The following is a 27,760-nucleotide window of genomic DNA, read 5'->3' as shown; positions in this document are numbered from 1 at the left end:
GACTGCGAGACACTTATGGCGGCGCGCTGTCCAGTTCCTGTTTTGCTTGAAAGCTGTGTTGACGGCGTCTAGTTGGGACTTTTGCATATTTCGTCAACGAAACTAAGCAAGGTTAGAAGTGCATTGTTTGCATTTCATAAAGACGTATTTTTACACTTTAATCAAAGTATAACGTGCCAGGGCTAGCTAGTGACCTAGAACCAGCGAATGTTATTCGTCTGGATTCCTCGCTTTCGTTTTTAATGACGGTTTTGCTTGGTAGGCTACTTTTTAAATTATATATTTGTTATTCATTTTAGTGGAGTGGCGAAAGTGGGATTTGAACTGAGCACACGATTGCCATTGGCCAGTGTCTACTCGACCTGCAGGTTCGGGAGGGAAGAGACTGTACCATGCTGAAAACCAGTCACAGCTTACTTGGCATTCGCACTTTCGTCGGAGTGACATCTAGAATATGGGGGTTTATTCTGTACATACTCAGGAAGCATTTACGGACGGTGAGTATTCTAGAACTAAAGGTGTAATAATTATTGGCCCTAATTAATATCACTTGGATAAGTGATATTGGTAGTTGGATAAACTAACACACACACGGCCCATTTGGACTAGCCAATGCTCTTGACAGACAGTCAATCGGAAGCTCACACACACGCCAAATCTATCTATTAAAAGGTCTGAATGGTACTTCTTCACTGTGCTATATGATACCAACTGAAATCTTGGTAACGTTTCAGAGACGTCTAGGAAAACTGTCAAACAGGTGTAATCAATACGGTTTGTCTTAACATGCCTTACTACACTTAGTAAAAATATAAACGCAACATGTTAAGTGTTAGTCCCATGTTTCATGAGCTGAAATAAAATATCCCTGAAATTTCCCATAACGCACAAAAAGCTTATTTCTCTCAAATGTTGTGCACATTATTTTATATACCTGTTAGTGAGCATTTCTCCCTTGACAAGATAATCCATCCACCTGACAAGTGTGGCATATTAAGTAGCTGATTAAACAGCATGATCATTACACAGGTGCACCTTGTACTGGGGACAATAAAAGGCCACTCCGAAATGTGCAGTTTCTTCACACAACACAATTCCACAGACAGTTGGCATAATGACTGCAGGAATGTCCACCAGAGCTGTTGCCAGATAATTTAATGTTAATTTCTCTACCATAAGCCGCATCCAACATATTTTTTGAGAATTTGTCAGTACATCCAACTGGCATCACAACCGCAGACCACCTGTATGGTGTTGTTTGGGCTAGCGGTTTGCTGATAACGTTGTGAACAGAGTGCCCCGTGGTGGTGGGGTTATGGTATGGGCAGGCATAAGCTACGGACAACAAAAACACAATTGCATTTAATGCATTTATGCAGAGATACCGCAATGACATCCTGAGGCCCATTGTTGTGCCATTCATCTGCCGCCATCACCTCGTTTCAGCATGATCATGCACTTCCCCATGTCACCAGAAAACCAGTCAGTATCTGGTGTGAATACCATTTGCCTCGCGACACATCTCTTTTGCATAGAGTTGATCAGGCTGTTGATTGCGGCCTGTGAAATGGTTTCCCACTCATCTTCAATAGCTGTGCGAAGTTGCTGGATATTGGCGGGAACTGGAACACGCTGTCGTACGTGTTGATCCAGAGCATTCCAAACATGCTCAATGGGTGGTGACATGTCTGGTGAGTATGCAGGCCATGGAAGAACTGGGACATTTTCAGCTTCCAGGAATTGTGTACAGATCCTTGTGACATGGCCGTGCATAGCGGCGGATGAATGACATGACAATGGGCCTCAGGATCTCGTCACGGTATCTCTGCATTCAAATTGCCATTGATAAAATGCAATGGTGTTTGTTGTCCGTAGCTTACGCCTGCCCATACCGTAACCCCACCTACACCATGGGGCACTCTGTTCACAACGTTGACAACAGTAAACCGCTCGCCCACACGATGCCGTCTGCCATCTGCCCAGTACAGTTGAAACCAAGATTTATCCATGAAGAGCACACTTCTCCAGCATGCCAGTGGCCATCGAAGGTGATCATTTGCCCACTGAAGTCAGTTACGACGCAAAACTGCAATCAGGTCAAGACCCTGGTAAGGACGACGAGCACACAGATGAGCTTCCCTGAGAGTTTTGCAGAAATTATTCGGTTGTGCAAACCCACAGTTTCGTCAGCTGTCCGGGTGGCTGGTCTCAGACGATCCCACAGGTGAAGAAGCCGGATGTGGAGGTCTTGGGCTGGTGTGGTTACACGTGGTCCGTGGTTGTGAGGCCAGTTGGACGTACTGCCAAATTCTCTAAAACGATGTTGGAGGCCGCTTATCGTAGAGAAATTAACCTTTAAATTATCTGGCAACAGCTCTGGTGGACATTCCTGCAGTCAGCATGCCAATTGCACGCTCCTTCAAAACTTGAGACATCTGTGGCATTGTGTTATGTGACAAATCTGCACGTTTTAGTGGCTTTTTATTGTCCCCAGCACAAGGGTGCACCTGTAATGATCATGCTGTTTAATCAGTTTCTTGATATGCCACACCTGTCAGGTGGATGGATTATCTTGGCAAAGGAGAAAGGCTCACTAACAGGGATGTAAAGATATTTGTGCACATAATTTGAGAGAAATAAGCCTTTTGTGTTTATGGAAGATTTCTGGGATCTTTATCTTAGCTCTTGAAACATGGGAACAACACTTTACATGCGTTTTATATTTTTGTTAAGCATAGTTGACGTTGGTTTTGTCTTTCCTCTTTCATCTCTGCTTCTCCCGTTCAGTAAATATGTTTTATAGACCGGGGAGAAATGCAATAACTCTAAATAAACGGGAAAGATTTCTCATGCAAAATTTCAGTTTGACTGGTTTTAAGGAAACTAAAAGCTGTTAAAACGACCAAACATGTTTTTGACAAGATTTCAGTTCAGCTTGGATGCATATTTTATGTGGTTGAAATACTATCAGCTTTTATGATGCTGATAAAGATAGCACCTTTACAGATGATCCCTAACCGTGCATTCATTCTCTCAAGATGCTGAAAGAATGAAATAACTTTTTTCCCCTCCTGTTCCCCAGTCAACTTATATTTGGTGTATCATTTTACTGCAAGAAAGCCTTAATTCTGCACAAGTTCATATGATATTAGGCTATGTGAGAGGTTATAAACCTACAGTCCGTGTCCATTTTTCAGTTAGGCTACTATTCCATTTAACCCATCTGAACAGTCAACCTGGACTCAGAGGTAGATGTAAATCCGGGACACTCCAATTGGTATGATATGTTACATTTCGTATGGTATTTATTAATTTGTGGATGTCCATCATCCATTTCGTATTATACACTACATAACCAAAAGTATGTGGACACCTACTCGTCGAACAGCTCATTCCAAAATCATGGGCATTAATATGGAGTTAGTCACCCCTTTGCTGCTATAACAGCCTCCACTCTTCTGGGAAGGCTTTCCACTAGATATTGGAACATTGCTGCGGGGACTTGCTTCCATTCAGCCACGAGCATTAGTGAGGTCGGGCACTGATGTTGGGCAATTAGGCCTGGCTCGCAGTCTGCGTTCCAATTCATTCAAAAGGTGTTCGATGGGGTTGAGGTCAGGGCTCTGTGCAGGCCAATCAAGTTCTTCCACACCCATCTCGACAAACCATTTCTGTATGGACCTTGCTTTGTGCACGGGGGCATTGTCATGCTGAGACAGGAAAGGCCTTCCCCACACTGTTGCCACAAAGTTAGAAGTACAGAATCGTCTAGAATGTCATTGTATGCAGTAGCATTAAGATTTCCCTTCACTGGAACTAAGGGGCCTAGCCCGAACCATGAAAAACAGCCCCAGACCATTATTCCTCCACCAAACTTTACAGTTGGCACTATGCATTGGGGCAGGTAGCGTTCTCCTGGCATCAGCCAAACCCAGATTCGTCCGTCGGACTGCCAGATGGTGAAGCGTGATTCATCACTCCAGAGAATGCATTTCCACTGCTCCAGAGTCCAATGGCGGTGAGCTTTACACCACTCCAGCTGACGCTTGGCATTGTGCATGGTGAGTTTAGGCTTGTGTGCGGCTGCTTGGCCATGGAAACCCATTTCATGAAGTTCCTGACGAACAGTTATTGTGCTGACGTTGCTTTCAGAGGTGGTTTGGAACTCGATAGTGAGTGTTACAACCGAGGACAGACAACTTTTACGCTCTACACCAGGGGTGTCAAACGTACGGCCCACGGGCCGGATCAGGCCCGCAAACGGGTTTAATCCGGGCCGCGAGATGATTTTGAAAAAAAATAATTTTTTAATTTTTATATTTTGTATTTTTTTTAAGTATAAAAATGCGCTGCAATTTTTCAATAAAATAAACTGCTGTTCCAATTGCGTCCACTGGATGGCGCAATAGCAATTGTGTTAAGCAAGCAAACTGTTTATATCGGGACAGAGCAAGTAGGTCAAGCACGTGCAGCCAATGAGCTACTTTGTTTTGCCCGCGATATTTATTACGGCTTCTACTTTTAACATTATGTGCTTTGGCACCCTCATTGCCCCAATATGTCTCTGTCAAAAAAGAGAAAAGTGGACGCAGAGTGCAGAGTGTTCCAAGAAAAATGGTCATCCTATTTAATCACGAAATTGAATGGGAAAGCTGTATGTTTGGTGTGTTCAGAGCATGTTGCAGTGCTGAAAGAATATAACCTTCGTCGCCACTATGTGAGTCTTCATGCCGACAAATATGACAACTTTCAAGGACAGCGGAGATGAGAGAAGGTGAATGAACTGTTGGCGGGTCTGAAGAAACAGCAGTCTGTGTTTACTCACAGCCGAGACATCAGTGACGCTGCAGTGAAAGCTAGCTACCTCATTGCTAATGAAATCGCAGTGGCTTCAAAACCATTTAGTGAGGGTGAATTTGTAAAAACATGCATGATGAAGGCAGCGGAGATTGTGTGCCCTGAAAAGCGGCAGGCTTTTGCAAATATCAGCCTGACAAGAAACACAGTTGCAGACAGGATTTCCGATCTTTCAGTGGATTTGGACAGCCAGTTGAAGCAAAAAGTAAAGTCATTTATTGCGTTTTCGGTTGCAATTGATGAAAGCACGGACATTACAGATGTTGCACAACTGGCCATTTTTTCATCCGCGGAGTTGATGACACATTGACCATCACCGAGGAGTTCGTGGAGTTGGTGCCGATGACAGATACAACGACAGCAGCTGATATTTTTACCGCACTCGTCGGCGCGCTGGACAGGGTCGGAGTGGACTGGTCCCGCGCTGTCAGCCTGGCTACAGATGGTGCGCCCTCAATGATCGGGAAAAAAGCAGGCGTTGTGACAAAGTTCAGAGAGAAAGTGCAATCTGCAAATGGAGGACGTGATTTTTTGACTTTTCACTGTATTTTGCACCAGGAGGCTTTGTGTTGCAAGTCATTAAAGATGGATAACGTCATGAAGGTGGTCATCCAAACTGTTAATTTCATCCGATCCAGAAGCCTGAATCACCGTCAGTTTGACAGCCTTCTCAGAGAGAAAGACCACATCTATGGCCTGCCATACCACACTGAGGTAAGATGGTTAAGCCGAGGTGCTGTGCTGAGGCGTTTCTTTGATTTACGAGAAGAAATTGAACAGTTCATGGAAGAAAAGGGCAAACCAGTGTTAGAATTTCATTCCGCAGAATGGATGCCGGACCTTGCATTTATGGTGGATGTTACAGAGCACCTGAATAACTTGAACAAACAGCTGCAAGGGCGCAACAAAGTTGTCACGCAGTATTATGACAGCATACGTTCTTTCAAGTTGAAGCTGTCATTGTGGGAGACGCAACTTGCCGGTGGTGATGCAGCTCACTTCCCCTGTCTGAAAAATGTGTGCGCGACCCAACATGTGGCAGACATGAAGCGGTTCAAAGATAAAATAACTGGACTGTTACGGGAGTTTGAGCAACGCTTTCAGATTTATGTTTATATGTTTTTATGTTGATGTGCTATTGTTTTTAATTGATTTTATTTTATTTGTATATTTAACCTATTCTTGACTCTGTGGTTCTTGCACTTGTTTGGGGAACAGGATTTCATTATTTTTATCTACATTTCTGCCTGAGAAATGACACCCTGATATAGTTCTGTGATCTGTGAAACAGTTCTGTTAATCACTGAGGCATTGTGTGTTTGTGTGTTCTTTTTCTTTAGAATTTTCAAATAAACTTGACGTGTTTTATGATTAATAGTGATGTTGTGCTTGTACTATTTTGGACACACTGTCCTCAGGCTCCAGCTTTATGTTGTATGTTGATCGTATTAAAACAAAGAAAACAATCTGAAGTTGTTGTTTTTAAGTTATATATACCATGATTTTACCGGTCCGGCCCACTTGGGAATAGATTTTCCTCCATGTGGCCCCTGAGCTAAAATGAGTTGACACCCCTGCTCTACACGATTCAGCACTCGGCGGTCCCGTTCTGTGAGCTTGTGTGGCCTACCACTTCGCGGTTGAGCCGTTGTTGCTCCTAGACGTTTCCACTTCACAATAACAGCACAACAGTTGACCCGGACAGATATTTGACAAACGGACTTGTTGGAAAGGTGGCGTCCTATGACGGTGCCACGTTGAAAGTTACTGAGCTCTTCAGTAAGGCTATTCTACTGCCAATGGTTGTCTATGGAGATTGCATGGCTGTGTGCTCAATTTTATACACCTGTCAGCAACTGGTGTAGCTGAAATTGCCAAATCCACTAATTTGAAGGGGTGTCCACATACTTTTGTGTATATATAGTGTATGTTATGAATTACAATTCGTACGATATGTTACGAATTGTAATTTGTACATTGTTACGAATTCCAATTTGTTTTGGCTAACGTTAGCTAGGTGGCTAATGCTAACGTTAGTGACGTAGCTAATGTTAGCTAGGCTAGGGCTTAAGGTTAGGAGTTAGGTTAAAGGTTTAGGTGAAGGTTTAGCTAACATGCTAAGTAAATATAATTATTGTAGAATTTGACTGTGTCCATAAAATTTATATAGTATGTATGGGCTGGAAGAAGAGGCCTAAGCGTTGTTGTTCACTAGCTTACTCCAATTGGGGAAGGGGTGGTGGGGTTGGAAAGTAATGAAGGGAAAATATAATTTAAAAAAGGATATGCGTGTGTATGGATATATGTATGTACAGTGAGGGGAAAAAAGAATTTGATCCCCTGCTAATTTTGTACGTTTGCCCACTAACAAAGACATGATCAGTCTATAATTTTAATGGTAGGTTTATTTGAACAGTGAGAGACAGAATAAAAACAAAAAAATCCAGAAAAACACATCATAAATGTTATAAATTGATTTGCATTTTAATGAGGGAAATAAGTATTTGACCCCTCTGCAAAACATGACTTAGTACTTGGTGGCAAAACCCTTGTTGGCAATCACAGAGGTCAGACGTTTCTTGTAGTTGGCCACCAGGTTTGCACACATCTCAGGAGGGATTTTGTCCCACTACTCTTTGCAGATCTTCTCCAAGTCATTAAGGTTTCGAGGCTGACGTTTGGCAACTCGAACCTTCAGCTCCCTCCACAGATTTTCTATGGGATTAAGGTCTGGAGACTGGCTAGGCCACTCCAGGACCTTAATGTGCTTCTTCTTTAGCCACTCCTTTGTTGCCTTGGCTGTGTGTTTTGGGTCATTGTCATGCTGGAATACCCATCCACGACCCATTTTCAATGCCCTGGCTGAGGGAAGGAGGTTCTCACACAAGATTTGACGGTACATGGCCCCGTCCATCGTCCCTTTGATGCGGTGAAGTTGTCCTGTCCCCTTAGCAGAAAAACACCCCCAAAGCATAATGTTTCCACCTCCGTGTTTGACGGTGGGGATGGTGTTCTTGGGGTCATAGGCAGCATTCCTCCTCCTCCAAACACGGCGAGTTGAGTTGATGCCAAAGAGCTCGATTTTGGTCTCATCTGACCACAACACTTTCACCCAGTTCTCCTCTGAATCATTCAGATGTTCATTGGCAAACTTCAGACGGGCATGTATATGTGCTTTCTTGAGCAGGGGGACCTTGCGGGCGCTGCAGGATTTCAGTCCTTCACGGCGTAGTGTGTTACCAATTGTTTTCTTGGTGACTATGGTCCCAGCTGCCTTGAGATCATTGACAAGATCCTCCTGTGTAGTTCTGGGCTGATTCCTCACCGTTCTCATGATCATTGCAACTCCACGAGGTGAGATCTTGCATGGAGCCCCAAGCCGAGGGAGATTGACAGTCTTTTGTGTTTCTTCCACTTGCGAATAATCGCACCAACTGTTGTCACCTTCTCACCAAGCTGCTTGGCGATGGTCTTGTAGCCCATTTCAGCCTTGTGTAGGTCTACAATCTTGTCCCTGACATCTTTGGTCTTGGCCATGGTGGAGAGTTTGGAATCTGATTGATTGCTTCTGTGGACAGGTGCCTTTTTATAAAGGTAACAAACTGAGATTAGGAGCACTCCCTTTAAGAGTGTGCTCCTAATCTCAGCTCGTTACCTGTATAAAAGACACCTGGGAGCCAGAAATCTTTCTGATTGAGAGGGGGTCAAATACTTAATTCCCTCATTAAAATGCAAATCAATTTATAACATTTTTGACATGCGTTTTTCTGGGTTTCTTTGTTGTTATTCTGTCTCTCACTGTTCAAATAAACCTACCATTTAAAATTATAGACTGATCATTTCTTTGTCAGTGGGCAAATGTACAAAATCAGCAGGGGAGCAAATACTTTTTTTTCCCTCACTGTGTGTATGTGTATATGTGTGTGTGTGTATATATTTATATATGCATGCATGCGAGGAAAAAAAACATGGGGAATTGGAAGTGATGCAGACAATTACATTGATGGAAGTTACAATCTATTTGAAATATTAAAGCTGATCTACCCCCTAAAAAAAAAAAAAAAGTAGTTGCTAAGTTCTTAATCAGCTAAAATGCTAAAGTTGTCCATGATGAGATTTGAACACGCAACCTTTGGGTTGCTTGACGTTCGTGTTATAGGTCCACCCATCCACCTCGACCAACCAACCTACTTTTGTGTTTACCTTAAGTAAACCTGTCTTATGTTACATTTGGTATGGTTACATAACTTACTCATTTGAGTTTCCTGGATTTACTTTTACTATGATACGTCTAGTTTATGAGACCAGGCTGGAACAGTTCAGTCCCCCCTTGTGGTCCTCTGTAGCTCAATTGGTAGAGCATGGCGCTTGTAACGCCAGGGTAGTGGGTTTGATCCCCGGGACCACCCATACGTAAAAATGTATGCACACATGACTGTAAGTCGCTTTGGATAAAAGCGTCTGCTAAATGGCATATTATATGCCATTTTGAAGTCCCCGTCTTGTGACTGTCAAATTTGTCTAGCATCACACATTACATCCTCTTTTACCACTTCACCAAGTCTTTCCCAAACAGACTACTGTTCTGGGGCTCACTTCTATTTATTTTACACTTCTCCTATTGAATTAAACTCTGACTTTGTTGTTTTTGCCTCAATGGATCGAGGTTAACGTTTTCTGCCCAAGTTCCCAAAAGCTTTTGGCAATTGGCATGTATTTGGCACGCTACAGTTCCCTAAAGCTTAGGCTAAGGCTATGCACTAACGGCAGATAAAAAAGAATGAAAGAAAAACGTCCATGTCGCCTATAGATATGAATTGCACAAGAATTATACAGTGGCTTGTGAAAGTATTCACCCCCTTGGCATTTTTCCTATTTTGTTGCCTTACAACCTGGAATTAAAATGGATTTTTTGGAGGTTTGTATTATTTGATTTACACAACATGCCTACCACTTTGAAGATGTAAAATGTTTTCTTGTGAAACAAACAAGAAATAAGACAAAAAAAATGAACTTGAGCGTACATAACTATTCACCCCCCCCAAAGTCAATACTTTGTAGAGCCACCTTTTTCAGCAATTACAGCTGCAAGTCTCTTGGGGTATAAGCTTGGCACATCTAGCCACTGGTATTTTTGCCCATTCTTCAAAGGAAAACTGCTCCAGCTCCTTCAAGTTGGATGGGTTCCGCTGGTGTACAGCAATCTGAAGGTAATTGGTTGCACCAGATCTTATTTAGGGTCTTCATAGCAAAGGGGGTGAATACATATGCACCCACCACTTTTCTGTTATTTTTTTCATTTCACTTCACCAATTTTGACTATTTTGTGTATGTCCATTACATGAAATCCAAATAAAAATCCATTTAAATTACAGGTTGTAATGCAACAAAATAGGAAAAACGCCAAGGGGATGAATACTTTTGCAAGGCACTGTACATGTATGCATTTTTAATGCATTGTTTTCTCTGTATTCAACCCACCCGCCACCCTTCATCCACACAATATTCCGTGACCTTAAAACCTGCCGCCCACACGGATATAACTGCGGGGACTGCGGGTTATGAGTCAACCTGCGCATCACTAGTACCCACAACTATTTGACTGTCAGTATACACTGACACCTATAGAAATAACTTCTTTACTTATTGGTTTTGCTTATGCTAGGAAACCAAAAGGTGCAAAAGCACAGAGTTGTTCTCTCAGACATCTGTCATGGACAGTGTTTGACAGTGTATAGCTATGGTGATTGGACTTTAGATGTGGATTTAGGTGTTTCAGGTGTAACTAAGCAGAGCTGGTGACTGTATACACACTGAAATATTAGTTATTTCATATTTGAGTTGCAAGAGGACCAGGAAGAGCAGTGCGTAAACCAGAACATCTGAATCTGACCACGTTTTACACAAGTGCAAATTCTGTCATTTTACAATACCGAAACAAAGTCCTCTCATAGGATGGTAATCATTTTTATTCAAATATTTTATTACCAGTTTAGTTAAATTGTTTATAGCCTAGTAGAAATGCTTGCTGGAGAGATTGTCGTATATTATTCCCTCTCTGTTGACTTACTATAGTGTAACCTAAAGCTTCCCATTTGTTCAGATTTAATTATGGCTCTTCAGACAAACAACCCATTATGATAACCTTTCCCTGTTTTATGTGACCACTTGAGTAAGAGCGGTATTTATGTATGTTTAACGAGCCAACTATAATCAGTGTGGTAAGCCCTATTAGGTACTCAATCCATTGTTCAGCTGATCCTATTGCAACCTTTTGCAGAAGAACCAAACCAATATAGGTAGAAAAAGAGAAAGCAATAGCTTTTATAATACAGACCTTACACAGTGTTCACCCAGCAAGGCACCCTGAACATTCTGTCAATAAAGCATGGTAACTGTGAGCAGGAGTATTGATCAGCTCTACAGTACAAGCTAAAGTACCCTACTATATCTGTCTGCGCACAAAGGCCTCACAAGGCCGCCTTGAAACAAACTACCCCTTTGCCTTTGCTATGGCTGTGTGCCTGTATGACAGTCCTTGACAGCTGAGGATGTTTACGTGTGCTCGCGTATGTGTGTTAAATATAGCCCAGGTGCAGAGGGCAAATTGAAGTGAGTCCTGGAGGAGGACTACTATAGCTGTCTAATCTAATCTGTCTGGAACCCATCAGAGAGGGTTGTTCAGGTCACACAACTGATGTAGGCCTAGTTCCAGATGCATAGAGAGAAAACCCTCTATAAAAAATATATAAAGACACTCCGGCACACTGGTATTGCTCCACAATGTATTTAACAAATGGCCTATTGTGTTTATCCCCAAAATATTTTTGACAAGTTAAATGTTAGGAATTTTGTCATTTTTCAGTTTCTCAATTGTGACAGTTCCTCATCTCTACCTTTGCAGGTAATCCAGTACCAAACAGTGCGTTATGACACATTACCTCTGTCGCCTGTGTCCAGAAACAGACTCAGTAAGTATCCTTTCACTTTCAGTGTCTAAAAGAAGGTCAAAGGGTCTTAGCCTGGTCCCAGATCTGTTTGTAATGTTTTGACAGGTTTTAATGTACAAAACACACATACAAAAGACAACATACAGATACACACGAACATCACACCTGCCCAGACCCACTTGTTCTCACCCCTATCTCCAGTGCCTGCACAACTCTCTGCCACGTCCTCTTATTGCACCATTTTGTTCCTCCGTCGCCCACACTCTTACAATATTTAGATAATGAAGCATATGATTTTTCCATTGTCTTAATGATTCAGGATTGGTTGTTTTCCACTTAAGTATGTTTTTTTTTAACCAGGATAATTGACGAGAAGAGTATCGTCCAACCCATCGGGTATCTTCAATATGTACCCATTGTTCCTCTTTAGTGCATTTTTTGTTACCCCTTTTTCTCCCAATTTCGTGATATCCAATTGGTAGTTACAGTCTTGTCCCATCGCTGCAACTCCCCTACGGACTCGGGAGAGGCTAAGGTCGAGAGCCATGTGTCCTCTGAAACATGACCCTGCCAAGCCGCACTGCTCGCTTAACCCGGAAGCCAGCCGCAACCAATGTGTCGGAGGAAACACGTACAACTGGCAACCGAAGTCAGCTTGCAGGCGTCCGGCCCGCCACAAGGAGTCGCTAGAGTGCGATAGGATAAGGAAATCCCGGCCAGCCAAACCCTCCCCTAACCCAGACGACGCTGGGCCAATTGTGTGCCGCCTCATGGGTCTCCCGGTCACGGCCGGCTGTGACACAGCCTGGGATCGAACCCGGGGCTGTAGTGAAGCCTCAAGCACTGCCTTAGACCGCTGCGCCACTCAGGAGGCCTCTTTAGTGCATTTAACAATATGTCTCAAGTAAAAGCCTTGGGTGGTGAGTTGATACAATTCCAAGTCTGAGAGGGTAAAACCACCCTCAGACTTAGGGAGATGTGAACTTTTATTCTGAGTTTTATTTGCCCATAAAGACTTATGGCAGAGTATACTTTTTAAAGTATGTCTTCAGTGGGGTAATTGGTATTACCGAGAATAAATCTAAAAACTTTGGGAGCCATGCCATTCTGAAGAGGTTTATTCTACCTGTAAGATTTATGGGAAGATTGTTCCATTTTAAATAGATCTGCTTTCATATTGTTGAGTAATGGGATAAATGTGTCTTTTTATATTTGTTTGTTGTTTCTTATTAAGCATCCTAAGTATTTCATATTTGTTTGTGGTCCACTTAACGGATTGCTGTAGATCATGAGTTATTCTTTTTATTTTACCTATTGCCATTATTTCAGTTTTTTTACATGTTAGTTTTATATCCTGAGATTTTAGTGTAAGAAAATGTTTTTAACAAAGGGGGCATTGAATTTTCAATATTGGTCAGGTATATCAGGAGATCATCGGCAAATAAGTTTAGTTTATATTCATGTTTACCAATACTGATAGCTGTTAGGTTTGGGTCCTGTCTAATTCTTTCTGCAATTGCCAGTGCAAACAGGAGAGGGGAGAGAAGACATCTCTGTCTTGCGCCCCTTTCTAAAGCAATTTCAGATGATAATGTATTATTTGTGTATATTTTTGCTTTAGGATATTTATAATATTTTTTACATTTATTATTTCAGCTGGAAGGCTTGCAAAGTTTTGAAGAGAAAAATACCATTCAAGACTGTCGAAAGCCTTTGACATCAACAGCCATTATTGATAAATCTATATCTTGTTTTTTAACGTATTGTATCATACTGAAACATGTTCTTGTATTTGTTTGTAAATGTCTATTTTTAATAAACCCTGTTTGATTACTATGTATGAAGTCTAAACTATTATTGTTGTTGTCATGACATTGAAAGTAAGGGTTTCCGCTACAAAACAAACAGATCTGGGACCAGGCTATGACAGTAGGAGTTGTTGGTATTACTGAACAAATAGATGTTGGACCAGGCTAGAGACCAGAGATCTATGGCTTTGAAATGTTACTTATTTAGTTTTTCTCTCTGTGATATTGACTGTAATTGGACTTGGGCTCTTGCTCATCAGATGCAGTCAAGAGGAAGATTCTGGTGTTGGACCTTGACGAGACCCTAATCCACTCCCACCATGATGGGGTGGTTAGACCCAAAGTGAGACCAGGCACTCCGCCAGACTTCATCCTAAAGGTATTGGCCTGTATGTTCACTGTCTGACTGATTTAATTAGTGTTGTGCTGTCACCTTGTCAACACACACACACCAGACTGACTCACACTCATTGTTCACTCATTCAGTCCAGGAATGAGTCTCCTAACCTTACCAGTTCTCTTTTATTCATATTCTCTCCTTTCTCTCCCATGAAGGTGGTAATCGACAAACATCCTGTCAGGTTTTCTGTACATAAAAGACCACATGTGGACTTCTTCTTAGAAGTGGTAAGTGATTGGCCTGTTGTCAACATCCAAATAAGTACAATATAGTAGCAAGTATGAACATTATGGAGGATTAATTGTCTATTCAAATAAGCTTTGGTTATAGGATTTCAAGCAGCTAAATACTTTTTTGTTAGCATCTTGTTTATTCTCTCTGCAGTGTTTCTTGGTGCCAAAAACTGGTTAGAGTTGTGGTTTGAATAAAGGACTGTATCTTGATGTTTGAGGCTATCGTGGTGGTGTCCATTAAAACACAGAGAGGAGGATGGCACTTAAATGGGCTGGTGCCCGTTTTATTATTGCAGTTTAAATCATGAAATTATATTGCAGGATGGGTGGATATTAGGACGATTACGGTAAAAGGATGGTTAACTGGGAAAACAAGGAAAGAAAAAAATACATGAGTGATTTTGATATAAGGTAAAACAAATGCAAATGGACATCATGAAAATGATCGGAGAGGTTGAGGTTAGAGGAAGTTCAGGAGTAAGAACAAACTAAATAGAATTATTGTAAAATTGACTGTGTCCATAAAATGTATATAGTATGTATAAGTTGGAAGTAGAGGCCTAAGCATTGTTGTTCACTAGTTTACTCAAATTAGGGAAGGGGTGGTGGGGTTGGAAAGTAATAAAGGGAAATATATATATTTTTAAAGGATATGTGTATATAAACTAAGCAAAAAAAGAAACGTCCTCTCACTGTCGACTGCGTTTATTTTCAGCAAACTTAACATGTGTAAATATTTGTATGAACATAACAAGATTCAACAACTGAGACATAAACTGATCAAGTTCCACAGACGTGACTAACAGAAATGGAATAATGTGTCCCTGAACAAAGGGGGGGTCAAAATCAAAAGTAACAGTCAGTATCTGGTGTGGCCACCATCTGCATTAAGTACTACAGTGCATCTCCTCCTCATGGACTGCACCAGATTTGCCAGTTCTTGCTGTGAGATGTTACCCCACTCTTCCACCAAGGCACCTGCAAGTTCCCTGACATTTCTGGGGGGAATGGCCCTAGCCCTCCGATCCAACAGGTCCCAGACATGCTCAATGGGATTGAGATCCGGGCTCTTCGCTGGCCATGGCAGAACACTAATAATAATAATATGCCATTTAGCAGACGCTTTTATCCAAAGCGACTTACAGTCATGCGTGCATACATTTTTGTGTATGGGTGGTCCCGGGGATCGAACCCACTACCTTGGCGTTACAAGCGCCGTGCTCTACCAGTTGAGCTAACATTCCTGTCTTGCAGGAAATCACGCACAGAATGAGCAGTATGGCTGGTGGCATTGTCATGCTGGAGGGTCATGTCAGGATGAGCCTGCAGGAAGGGTACCACATGAGGGAGGAGGATGTCTTCCCTGTAACGCACAACGTTGAGATTACCTGCAATGACAACATGCTCAGTCCGATGATGCTGTGACACACCGCCCCAGACCATGACGGATCCCCCACCTCCAAATCGATCCCGCTCCAGAGTACAGGCCTCGGTGTAACGCTCATTCCTTCGACGATAAACGCGAATCCGACCATCACCCCTGGTGAGACAAAACCGTGACTCGTCAGTGAAGAGCACTTTTTGCCAGTCCTGTCTGGTCCAGCGACGGTGGGTTTGTGCCCATAGGCGACGTTGTTGCCTGTGATGTCTGGTGAGGACCTGCCTTACAACAGGCCTACAAGCCCTCAGTCCAGCCTCTCTCAGCCTATTGCGGACAGTCTGAGCACTGATGGAGGGATTGTGCGTTCCTGGTGTAACTCTGGCAGTTGTTGTTGCCATCCGGTACCTGTCCCGCAGGTGTGATGTTTGGATGTACCGATCCTGTGCAGGTGTTGTTACACATGGTCTCCCTGTAGCGCTGTCTTAGGCGTCTCACAGGACGGACATTGCAATTTATTGCCCTGGCCACATCTGCAGTCCTCATGCCTCCTTGCAGCATGCCTAAGGCACGTTCACGCAGATGAGCAGGGACCCTGGGCATCTTTCTTTTGGAGTTTTTTCAGAGTCAGTAGAAGGGCCTCTTTAGTGTCCTAAGTTTTCGTAACTGTGACCTTAATTGCATACCGTCTGTAAGCTGTTAGTGTCTTAACGACTGTTCCACAGGTGCATGTTCATTAATTGTTTATGGTTCATTGAACAAGCATGGGAAACCGTGTTTAAACCCTTTACAATGAAGATCTGTGAAGTTATTTGGAATTGTACTAATTATCTTTGGAAGACAGGGTCCTGAAAAAGGGACGTTTCTTTTTTTGCTGAGTGTATGTGTGTATGTATGTATGTATGTATGTATGTATGTATGTATGTACAGTTTACATACACTTAGGTTGGAGTCATTAAAACTCGTTTTTCAACCACTCCACAAATTTCTTGTTAACAAACTATAGTTTTGGCAAGTCGGTTAGGACATCTACTTTGTGCATGACACAAGTAATTTTTCCAACAATTGTTTACAGACAGATTATTTCACTTACAATTCACTGTTTCACAATTCCAGTGGGTCAGAAGTTTACTTACACTAAGTTGACTGTGCCTTTAAACAGCTTGGAAAGTTCCAGAAAATTATGTCATGGCCTTAGAAGCTTCTGATTGACTCAAATGATGTCAATTAGCCTATTGGAGTTGTACCTGTGGATGTATTTCAAGGCCTACCTTCAAACTCAGTGCCTCTTTGCTTGACATCATGGGAAAATCAAAATAAATCAGCCAAGACCTCAGAAAAAAATGGTAGACCTCCACAAGTCTGGTTCATCCTTGGGAGCAATTTACAAACGCCTGAAGGTACCATGTTCATCTGTACAAACAATAGTACGCAAGTATAAACACCATGGGACCACGCGGCCGTCATGCCGCTCAGGAAGGAGACGCGTTCTGGATCCTAGAGATGAATGTACTTTGGTGCGAAAAGTGCAAATCAATCCCAGAACAACAGCAAAGGACCTTGTGAAGATGCTGGAGGAAACAGGTACAAAAGTATCTATATCCACAGTAAAACGAGTCCTATATCGACATAACCTGAAAGGCCGCTCAGCAGGGAAGAAGCCACTGCTCCAAAACCGCCATTAAAAAAGCCAGACTACGGTTTGCAACTGCACATGGGGACAAAGATTGTACTTTTTGGAGAAATGTTCTCTGGTCTGATGAAACAAAAATAGAACTGTTTGGCCATAATGACCATCATTATGTTTGGAGGGGGAGGGGGGGCTTGCAAGCCGAAGAACACCATCCCAACCGTGAAGCACGGGGGTGGCAGCATCATGCTGCGGGGGTGCTTTGCTGCAGGAGGGTCTGGTGCACTTCACAAAATAGATGGCATCATGGGGAAGGAAAATTATGTGGATATATTGAAGCAACATCTCAAGACATCAGGGAGGAAGTTTTAAAGCTTGGTCGCAAATGGATCTTCCAAATGGACAATGACCCCAAGCATACTTCCAAAGTTGTGGCAAAATGGTAATATGGCAATAAAGTGGTGATCCTAACTGACCTAAGACAGGGGATTTTTACTAGGATTAAATGTGAGGAATTGTGAAAAACTGAGTTTAAATGTATTTGGCTAAGGTGTATGTAAACTTCCGACTTAAACTGTATGTGTGTGTATATATATATTTGCGAGAAAATAAAACATGGGGGATTGGAAGTGATGCAGACAATTACATTGATGTAAGTTACAATCTATCTGCAATATTAAAGCTGATCTACCCCTAGGAAAAAAAAAAAAAAAAAAAAAAAATGCATATAAATGTACTCATAAATCTCATAACATTTCAAAGGAATATCACAGGAGTGAAACTTAAGCAATGGGTTAAAACGTGAGTAAAATAAATATAAATGGTAAACAAAGATAAATTAGTAACAGTAAATGTTCTCAATCACATTATAATACAAATCAAGAAATAAGAACTTACGAGGTCAATAAATGCATCCAAAACACAAAGGAAAGGTTACAAGAGAAAAGGTGTCTTGTAACAAACACTTGCAAACTGAAAAGGTAAGGTCTGCCACGCTGATGCTTCTTCTTTTTCTTTGGTATCATGGCGTTCGCACATTTTGTTTGTTCATGCCGCTACCTACTGTGTGGGAGTGTGTAGTCGATCACATTACATTTTGTGATACAAAAATAAAAAGGACCACCAACTAACCCTACTCTGAGTGTACTAAACATTACGAACACCTTCCTAATATTGAGTTGTAACCCCTGTTGCCCTCAGAACAGCCTCAATTCGTCGGGGTATGGACTCTACAAGGTGTCAAAAGTGTGGTCCTCTGTAGCGCAATTGGTAGAGCATGGCGTTTGTAACACCAGGGTAGTGGGTTCGATCCCCGGGACCACCCATACGTAAAAATGTATGCACACATGACTGTAAGTCGCTTTGGATAAAAGCGTCTGCTAAATGGCTTATTATTTATTATTTAAAAGCATTCCACAGGGATGCTGGCCCATGTTGATGTCCAATGCTTCCTTCCCACAGCTTTCAAATTGGCTGGATGTCCTTTGGGTGGTGGACCATTCGTGATACACATGGGAAACTGTTGAGTGTGAAAAGCCCAGCAACGTTGCAGTTCTTGAAACATTCAAAGTGGTGTGCCTGGCATCTACTACCATACCCCGCACTTAAATATTCTGTCTTGCCCATTCACCCTCTGAATGGTACACAAACAATCAATGTCTCAATGGTCTCAAGACTTTAAAATCCTTCTTTAACCTGTCTTCTCCCCTTCATCTACACTGAGTGAAGTGGATTTAACAAGTGACATCAATAAGGGATCATATCTTTCACCTGGTCAGTCTATGTCATGGAAAGAGCAGGTGTTTTGTACACTGTCTATACCACTATTTCCTAAAAATGATAAAAACACCACCCCATTACACTACTAATGACCGTAACTGATCTTATACCAGGCCAACGGCCTGGGAGGACAGGACTCTTTCGTTCCACACACCTTGTAATTATTTTGCAGTAAACCCTCGTACACCCAAATACTTCTCTGCGGCTGCCACCACATCTATTTTCTGTGATTTCCGTTCTATTTTTGCGGTACAGTTGATAACCATGGCAAGAAGAAGCAAACCTTACCGAAGCAGAAATTCATATCACTTTGTATTGCCCAAGGCCTAGTACTCACCTTTGACCTATCCTCTACTCCAGCGTTTCCCAAACTCGGTCCTCGGGACCCCAAGGGGTGCACGATTTGGTATTTGCCCTAACACCTACACAGCTGATTTGAAATTCTAAAGGCTTGACGATTAGTTGATTGTTTGAATCAGCTGTGTAGTGCTAGGGAAAAACCAACAAAACCCTGCTCTACTCTTCACAGCCTCAGCATATGACACCTTCTGTTCTACTCTGACCCTGGCAGACTCAACCTGTCTCTCTCACACTGGGCACTTCTGATCCCCAGCAACATGGGCACCCCGACAATTTACAGTTTTTTCAACTGATACTACACATTTCTTTGTCCCATGCTCTCCTGCACACTTCTCACATCTCGGAACCTCCTTCCTACACACTGCTGCAACATGACCATAAGCTTGGCATCTGAAACACTTTAATGGGTTCGGCACAAAAGCTCTCACAGGATAACTGACATATCCTAACATGACTTTGTCAGGTAGGCTGCTTCAAAACTCAATGACAGACAGTGTCTTCTCAGTTTTACCACACTCGCCACACTGATTAGGGACAGGTGTGTGTATTTAAAGCTGGTGAAGGAGCTGAAGTCCCGGCTCTGCTGGAGGGGAATTGGACAGGGAATGGTGCTTGGTGATAGGAAGAGGGGGACTGTCAGTCAGGGTAGGGGAAATTTGACAACCGTTATGAGGACACATTTATTTGTAAAAAGTGTATTGAGCTAGCAATCAATACATTTTCATTTTGGGGTTGTGGACTATACAGTTAATCTATTTTGTTTATTATTTCTAATTATTTTGTGCACATTTGTTTGGAGCTCTCTTGGCTGTTTGTGTGAGATGTAACTCCTCTGTTGTTTTAGGTGAGTCAGTGGTATGAGCTGGTGGTTTTCACGGCCAGTATGGAAATATATGGCTCAGCCGTGTCTGACAAGCTAGACAGGGACATCCTGAAACGAAGATACTACAGACAGGTAAACAAACCCACTCACTGGTTCACTTCAGCTCTGTGCAGTTATGCACCCTGCTCAGTCTTACACTCTGAGGGCTGGTTTCCCGGATACAGATTATGCCTCATCCTACCCTAAAAAGCACTTTCAATGAAAATTCTGAATGTCTCTGTCATTATTTAGAGGTTCTCTCTATGTACAGTTAGACTTATCACTCTTTTGCAACATATAAAACTCAAGTTTATCACTCTTTTTTTATTCTCTATCTAGCACTGTACATTGGATCTGGGTAGTTATATTAAAGATCTTTCTGTGGTGCACAACGATCTATCTAGCGTAGTCATCCTGGACAACTCGCCTGGAGCCTACCGCAGCCACCCTGGTAAGGAGCTGTTACCATGTTATAATGACTACATGTTAGGCTTGGGCAATAAACTGTTTATACCGTATACCAGGGTATTTCCAAATACCAATGGTATGATTTTCAATAAAATTAAGAAAGAAAAAAAGTAACTCGGGGGGCTACACCACTGCCTATAACGATACGTTAAGTGTAACTGTAAGAAATCGAAGATGTGTCAAATAAATTATATCCAGCTCAGGGCTCCAGCTTTGCATTTCGTTTGCAATGTGGCTAGTTGTCAAGATCAAGCTTTTTGGTTACAGCAGTCATTCTAGCCTGAGTACCAGTCTCTTTAGCTAACATTCCACTCCTGCCACTCCTTGTCATTGCTAAAGAGACTGGCCTTTCTGCCATCTTCATATATGAACATTCCATAATTAATGAGCTCGAGGAGAACAGAGGAGTTCATCCTGACTCGATAACCCTCACAGCTATCCTCTAATCACAACAATTATCAAAATATTGGAACTCTATCACTTTTTTCTCTCCACAGAACACATTGGTATCCGGTTGTTAAGCAACCATTTTTTGTTTGTCCAGACGAAACCAGACCATCAAAATAAACGCCAGTCTCTTTGGCAATGACATGGAGTGGCAAGGAGTTGAATGTTAGCTAAAATGACTGGTACCCAGACTAGAGACATTAAATCCCTTCCTGGATCAAGATCCCTGTTGCCTAAATTGTTTTGTGCGTCCCCCCAATTTTCTATTAATTTTCTATAGCGCCCCTTGTGTGCACTTCCGGTAACACTGTATACCCCGGTATGGTACAGAAACGGTATGATAATCTGGATACCGCCCAACCCTACTACATGTACAGGTAACTGTCAAAATGAAGGAAACACTTGAGTAAATGAGGGATACAAAGTATATTGAAAGAAGGTGCTTCCACACAGGTGTGGTTCCTGAGTTAAAGGAACGATTTACCCATTTTGAATGTTATACTGTTTTTGTGCATCTCTGAGCGATGTTCCATTGATTCCCGGGGTTATTTCATGTTTTAATGTGTATCTGAGCTATTGCTGTTCAAGCAGGCAGAAATTCAGCCGGTATGACGTAGCATTGCGTTTAATCCGCTCTCACTACACTGGAAGTTAATAGGAAGACTTTTAGGTCGCGAAAATGTCAGATTTCAATACTGGCCGATGTCATAACGCGGGAGGTTGTCTTCTCTCGAATGAGCCATTGATCATATTTTTGCAATATTCCTACCTCGAAATGTGTAATTTAAGAGAGTCCACCACATTTCTCCTATTTGTCTGCCTCTTCAGTCCAGAGTGCATTGCATGGTGCCGTTGCGAATGTCAGACTCCACTCTGCGAGGCACATCTATCTGCAGGTTCAACATGGTGAGATTGTAGACTTCTTAAATTGATAGTGCAGTTTGTTTAGGCGATTTTACAGCTAATTAGCTACTTCACAGGCTGATATTGACTTTGGTATTATTGTGTGTGTAGCTGCGTTTGCTTGCTGCCCAGCCAGTCCATAGAGAGCATTGCATTGTGGGTTTTGTAGTCGACTTGAACTGCAACAAATTTCCACAACAATTTTCACGTTGCAACCTTATTATAACGACAAAATGTGTTGACAAAAAATATTCTTCTAACAAATTAGTGTTATTTAACACTGTAAATTATAGGAATGATTGGTTTTGGGTGGATTTTTCCATTAATTAAGCTTAGGGTAAAGTCCTGCATCGGATCGGATACCTACAGTTCCACGCGGATGACACGAAAACATTTCAACCCGCGGGTCGGCATGCGGTTCAGAACAAATATATTGCAGGTCGGAACGTTTTAAATCAAGATAATAAACGTTTTACAAATCCAGGAGCTTGTATTGCATAGTAGCCTACGCCTAGATACAGACATAGTAGCCTACGCCTAGATACAGACATAGTAGCCTACGCCTAGATACAGACATAGTAGCCTACGCCTAGATACACAGCCTGCAAAAAGCAGGTATTTGTTTACGATAATTCAGTTAATTATTACATTAATTCAGGCTTTCGTTCAGACCATTTGCAGGCAACAAGTTTTAACCTGTGCAGCTGGTAAAACTGAGGATAAATGTAGGCTATTTTTGCAGCCCATAGCCTATTCGATTCTCTGAATTATCTATTTAAGTTTCAATTAAAATATTTATTTGATGATCTAAGCAATATTGAATGTAAAGGTTTTCTTATGTTGGCTATAGGCTTTCATTAGGTAAGAAGGATCATTAGAAAGCTCTTTTCTTTTCAAAGCGATTTGAGTTGATAATTTGCCGCATCATATTAATTCATGGCAGGGTTTCCTTTTGTCCAAATGTTGGATAGACATGCAGACAAATTAATTCAGGCAGGGAAGGGGAATAGCCTAATAGCCTGGAGTCATAAAAACAATTAAATAAATTGATGTTATTTGGCGGGTCACGGATCAGCTCTCGGAACAATTCTATGCGGGTGGGTCAGGTTGGAGAGAAATGTTCCCTGATGTCGGGTATTGGGCAGGGCTCGGAATTGATGTGGCCGGCGCGGGGCGGGTGCAGCTCAAAAAAACTGACCCATGCAGGACTCTAGCATAAGGTCATGTATGACAATGCCCATTTACCCATCATTTTGGATACCATAGCTAGAAGAAGAGATCTCAGTGACTTTGAAAGAGTGGTGTCAAAGGAGCATAGGAGGTTTAAATGGTGTGTGCCTCAGTCACCAGATCTCAACCCAACTGAACATGTGTGGGAGATTCTGGAGCAGCTATGGAGCGATGTCAGTGCCAACAGAAATTGCATTTGAATTCCATCATTTTGAATTTGTATTAGGATATTGAATTTGAATTCAATATTTTTGAATTTGTAATGCACATTGAATCATTGAATTCATAAATTGAACTTGTATTTCATGATTTGAAACTGAATTGAATGAATATTGCATTGTTTTAAAATGTATTTCAATTTAATTTAATATTCAAACAGATATTTGTTTCGTTTCAATATGGTATATATTGCATTCATTGTCTGTATCAAGTTTACAAACTATCATTTAAGGTTTATCAAAGTTTCATATGTTCAACCTCAGATGCATTCAGATTCAGTTTTCAAATTCAGTTCTCTAAATTCAGATTTAAAACCAGAGACAACATCCTGGTACTTTGCCAGCCAGGCAGAAGCTTCTGGCGGTTTCTGAAGCCAATATGGCATGTTGAATTTATTTTCTTCCTATGAATTTGGATCTAGCGTTTGAACAGTTTTGGCTATAAGCTATTATTTGACTTAGAGATCACGGCATCAATATAACTGCCTGGGTTCTAAATCAGGCCTAATGCACAACACTTTCAGTGGGTGCAACACTTTTTAATGAGTGCAACAGAGGTGGTTTGGTGATCCATGCATGTGATGAGCAACCTTGCCTGAGACCTGAAGAGATGTGTTAGTTTGACTAATGAGGTTCTTACCCAGGTCTCCTGTGTGCCAGACAATGCAACTTTTCAGGTCTCAGACAAGTTACTCATCACGCGAGCGTGGTCACCGAACCACCTGTGGTTACACTTCACCCCCCTTTGACCACCTCCTTGAAGAGACCCATCCAAGTCACAGGACCAATGCCTAGGCTTTATATCAGCCATCTAACAGTCACAGTACCCTTATAATGACTACCCTTACCAGAGACTTGAAACTAACACATCTAAGATGTCAAACTAATACGTCTTCAGGTTGCTCATCACAAGCATGTATCACCAAACCACAGTGTTTTGATGAGTAACCTTGCTGGATCTTGAAGTCTTGTATTAGTGTAGCAGATGGGGATCTGTGGAACTCACTCCTCAGAATGAAGGGCCGCCCCTTGCGCAATTGAAGAAAGTCTTTTTTAAGAGCACGATGGGTTGGAATGCTTCAGGAGGGCGATCATGTGTGTGTGTGAGGCAGAAGTCCTGAGTTTGATCTTGGTACTGTATGAGCTGAGTCAGGGGGAAGTGGTACTCGTTAAGCAAGAAGCAGGTTGTCCTTTGCATGAACTTCCTGAACTTATCCCTATAGGCTTTAGCTAAGTGGGCTAACATAGTCTTGTGACATGTAGGAGACCTGGTTCAAACCCAGTCAGTCACAAGAGCAAGATTAAATAGGGAGTGGAAAGGCTATCCTTAGAAGGGCTATGACAGGGCTATTCAACTATATTCTTATGGGGGCAAATTGTGACACTCTTCTAATGTGTTCTGCGCAGCCTGTGATCATAATAAAGAGTAACATCCATGTTCCAGAGAGTCTTAGCTTTCAGGAATGGGGTCATAATAGTTTATAGCCAAAACGGTTCAAACGCTAGAGCCAAATTCATAGGAAGAAAATAAATTCAACATACCACATTGGCTTCAGAAACTGCCAGAAGCTTCAGTTTTACCACAGAGAGCGTTTGATCTGTTCATCTCTACCCTTCCTGGCTGGCAAAGTACCAGGATGTTATCTCTGGTTGAATCTGAATTTAGAGAACTGAATTTGAAAACTGAATCTGAGTGCATCTGAGAAGTTGAATAGGCTATATGAAACTAAAACTTGAAATTATAGTTTAAACTTGATACAGAGACAATGAATGCAATATCTACCATATTGAAACTGAATATGTAAATACTGGATTAGAATATTCAAATAATTGAATTTTAAGACTTAATGCAATATTCATTCAATTCGGTTTCAAATCATGAAATACAAGTTCAATTTATAAATTCAATGATTCAAAATCAAATGTTATGTCACATGCTTCGTAAACAACAGGTGTGGACTAACAGTGAAATGCATATTTATGCAGAGAGAAAGAAAATAGAGAAATAATAGAAAAGTAGAACACGTAATAATTAAAGTAATTGATTCACAATGAGTAACGATAACTTGGCTATATACAAGGGGTACCAGTACCGAGTCGATGTGCAGGGGTACAAGGTAATTGAGGTAGATATTCAATATCCAAAATGGGATTCAAATATAATTTCTGTTGGCACTGAAATCGCTCCATAAGCGGCGCCTGAGACGGCGTTTTCCACCACCATAAACAAAACACCAAATGATGGAATTTCTCGTGGAAGAATGGTGTCACATCCATCCAATAGAGTTCCAGACACTTGTAGAATCTATGCCAAGGTACATTGAAGCTGTTCTGGTGGCTCGTGGTGGCCCAACGCCCTATTAAGACACTTCATGTTGGTGTTGCCTTTATTTTGTCAGTTACCTGTACAACTCACACAGGATTATATGTAAAGTGTATTTGGCTATTTATTATTTCAAACTATGTTTAGGTAGATGCCAAGTGCCATTTTCATTGGATTGATCTTACACAAAAGGGGATATTGGGTTCTAACAGTTCTGTCATCATGGATCTGCCCTGTCTCTGTACCCTCTTGTCAAACATTTGTGTGTTCACCTCACAGACAATGCAATACCCATCAAATCGTGGTTCAGCGACCCAAGCGACACAGCTCTACTTAACCTGCTACCCATGCTAGACACACTTAGGTATGTCTCAAAGATGTTACACCTGTGATGAGCTGCCAAGATGAGTGATACCTCTCATCATAACTCATGAGTATGTTGATTTTCCATAGTAATGTTTGTTTCTCTTTCTATTCCCCTCTGTTTGTCTTCCTCTCAATCTCAGGTTCACCTCAGATGTCCGATCTGTCCTCAGTCGAAACCTCCATCAGCATCGGCTATGGGGATTCATCCATCGGAGCTAGCATCAGCAGCTCCACTGCCTCTCTTTTTAGAACGCCTTATCTCCTGGTTGTTGCACGACCCCTTCCTCTGCTCTGCCCACATCTCCATGGTGTGACCCTTTTTAAGAAGAGGGAGGACCAAGACTGGGGGCCACAAATACAGAGGTGGGCGCTACGTATAAGGAAAAGTGGAGAGGGCCAGCTTTCTTTTTCCTGAATGGAAACTCTTGCCTTAGTCCTTGGATTCTGGGAATTCAAGTATGCTTGCATTAGTTACATTTTCTTTTTTTTAGATGAAATATTAAGTATTTTTAACTATTGACTAAGGAAATACTGATGAAATGAGACTAAAGAAACCAGTCCTTCCTTATTTCCCATCCCATCTTATTATCGTTTATGCCCCTTGAACGCAACTCTCTCCACTACTATACCCAGTCTATCATTCTTTCTCAACATTTCTGTAAATCTTTTGCTTTTATCATCTACCTTCTCAGGTAACTGTCATTTTAATAGTTTGGTTCTGGAGTTAAGTTAAGATTAAGGAACAACTAATAGATAACTGATCAACAAGCCTAAATAGAACTGAAGATTTACTCAGTGGTTAGGGATGGACTGGGTCGGGCCAGGTTGGCAATATCTTTCAATTATTGGGATGTGTGGATTTTTACAAAAGGGTTGAACAGGGTGATATGAAGTAATTTTTGAGTTATTTCTCCCTTGTTGAGAAAATATGTTTTACTCTAAAATAATTTGTTCTATTCAGAGATTTACAAAAATAACTGAAAATTACTTGAATGTTGTTTAGTTGAAAGAGATGTAAGATTGTTAACGTACTTCTCCATCCACAGAGCAAAGATGGGTTTTCTTTTTGATTATTCAACAAGCTTTCTATTCATGAGTGTGTGTTCTTCCTTGGACTTTTTAAAGCCTGATTTATACCCATTCACTTTCAACCATGTACACATTATCACATGTACTTTAATGTAACCCCAACATGCCTGCCCATTGAACAATGTGTTGGTCAAAATCACGTCTATCAGTGTTTCCAATAAAATGCTAGGCATCATACTCCTCTTTTACTGACTTTTAAATCATGATCGTCTCATGTAGATTATTCTATAACTACTTCTATTTTGTGAGCTTAACTCACTTCATTCCATGGTGAATCTCTGAAACTAAATTCAGAGCAATGTTTTGAAAAACATTGGCAGACATGGATCACACACAGGTGTGTTTGACACAATTGATTATTGTACATTTATTCATTCTTTAATGGACAGTATTTTCCTGTAAGTGACTACCTGTACAATAATACAGGTCACTGGACCAAAGGTTCTCTGGTCCAACAGG

At 41.6% G+C, this 27,760-nt stretch overlaps 1 protein-coding gene across 2 annotated transcripts; it reads left to right on the top strand.

Moving 5' to 3' along the window:
• On the top strand, positions 1–27,478 carry LOC311142843 (CTD nuclear envelope phosphatase 1A-like). 2 transcript variants are annotated; one of them, XM_084178539.1, is made up of 9 exons: positions 1–111; positions 300–497; positions 11,762–11,828; positions 13,876–13,994; positions 14,171–14,242; positions 20,240–20,350; positions 20,597–20,708; positions 26,126–26,210; positions 26,353–27,478. In XM_084178539.1, the coding sequence occupies exons 2-9, from the start codon at positions 393–395 to the stop codon at positions 26,429–26,431; spliced, it is 750 nt and encodes a 249-aa protein (XP_084034665.1). In that variant the 5' UTR covers positions 1–111; positions 300–392; the 3' UTR covers positions 26,432–27,478. The 2 variants fall into 2 exon arrangements, with proteins under 2 accessions (XP_084034665.1, XP_084034664.1); XM_084178538.1 differs by lacking the exon at positions 26,126–26,210.
• The last annotated feature ends 282 nt before the right edge of the window (positions 27,479–27,760 follow it).

This window comes from Coregonus lavaretus (assembly GCF_964263955.1).
Source record: "Coregonus lavaretus genome assembly, chromosome: 15".
NCBI classification, from domain to species: Eukaryota; Metazoa; Chordata; class Actinopteri; order Salmoniformes; family Salmonidae; genus Coregonus; species Coregonus lavaretus.
Note: the sequence above shows the minus strand (reverse complement) of the source record. Positions and strands in the feature narration are given on the sequence as shown.

Bases quoted from the DNA above. Each gene is read 5' to 3' on its own strand.
- LOC311142843 (XM_084178538.1), top strand. From the start codon at position 393: ATGCTGAAAACCAGTCACAGCTTACTTGGCATTCGCACTTTCGTCGGA. The intron at 11,829-13,875 runs GTAAGTATCCTT...CTTGCTCATCAG, and splicing joins TGTGTCCAGAAACAGACTCA to ATGCAGTCAAGAGGAAGATT. The intron at 14,243-20,239 runs GTAAGTGATTGG...CTGTTGTTTTAG, and splicing joins TGGACTTCTTCTTAGAAGTG to GTGAGTCAGTGGTATGAGCT.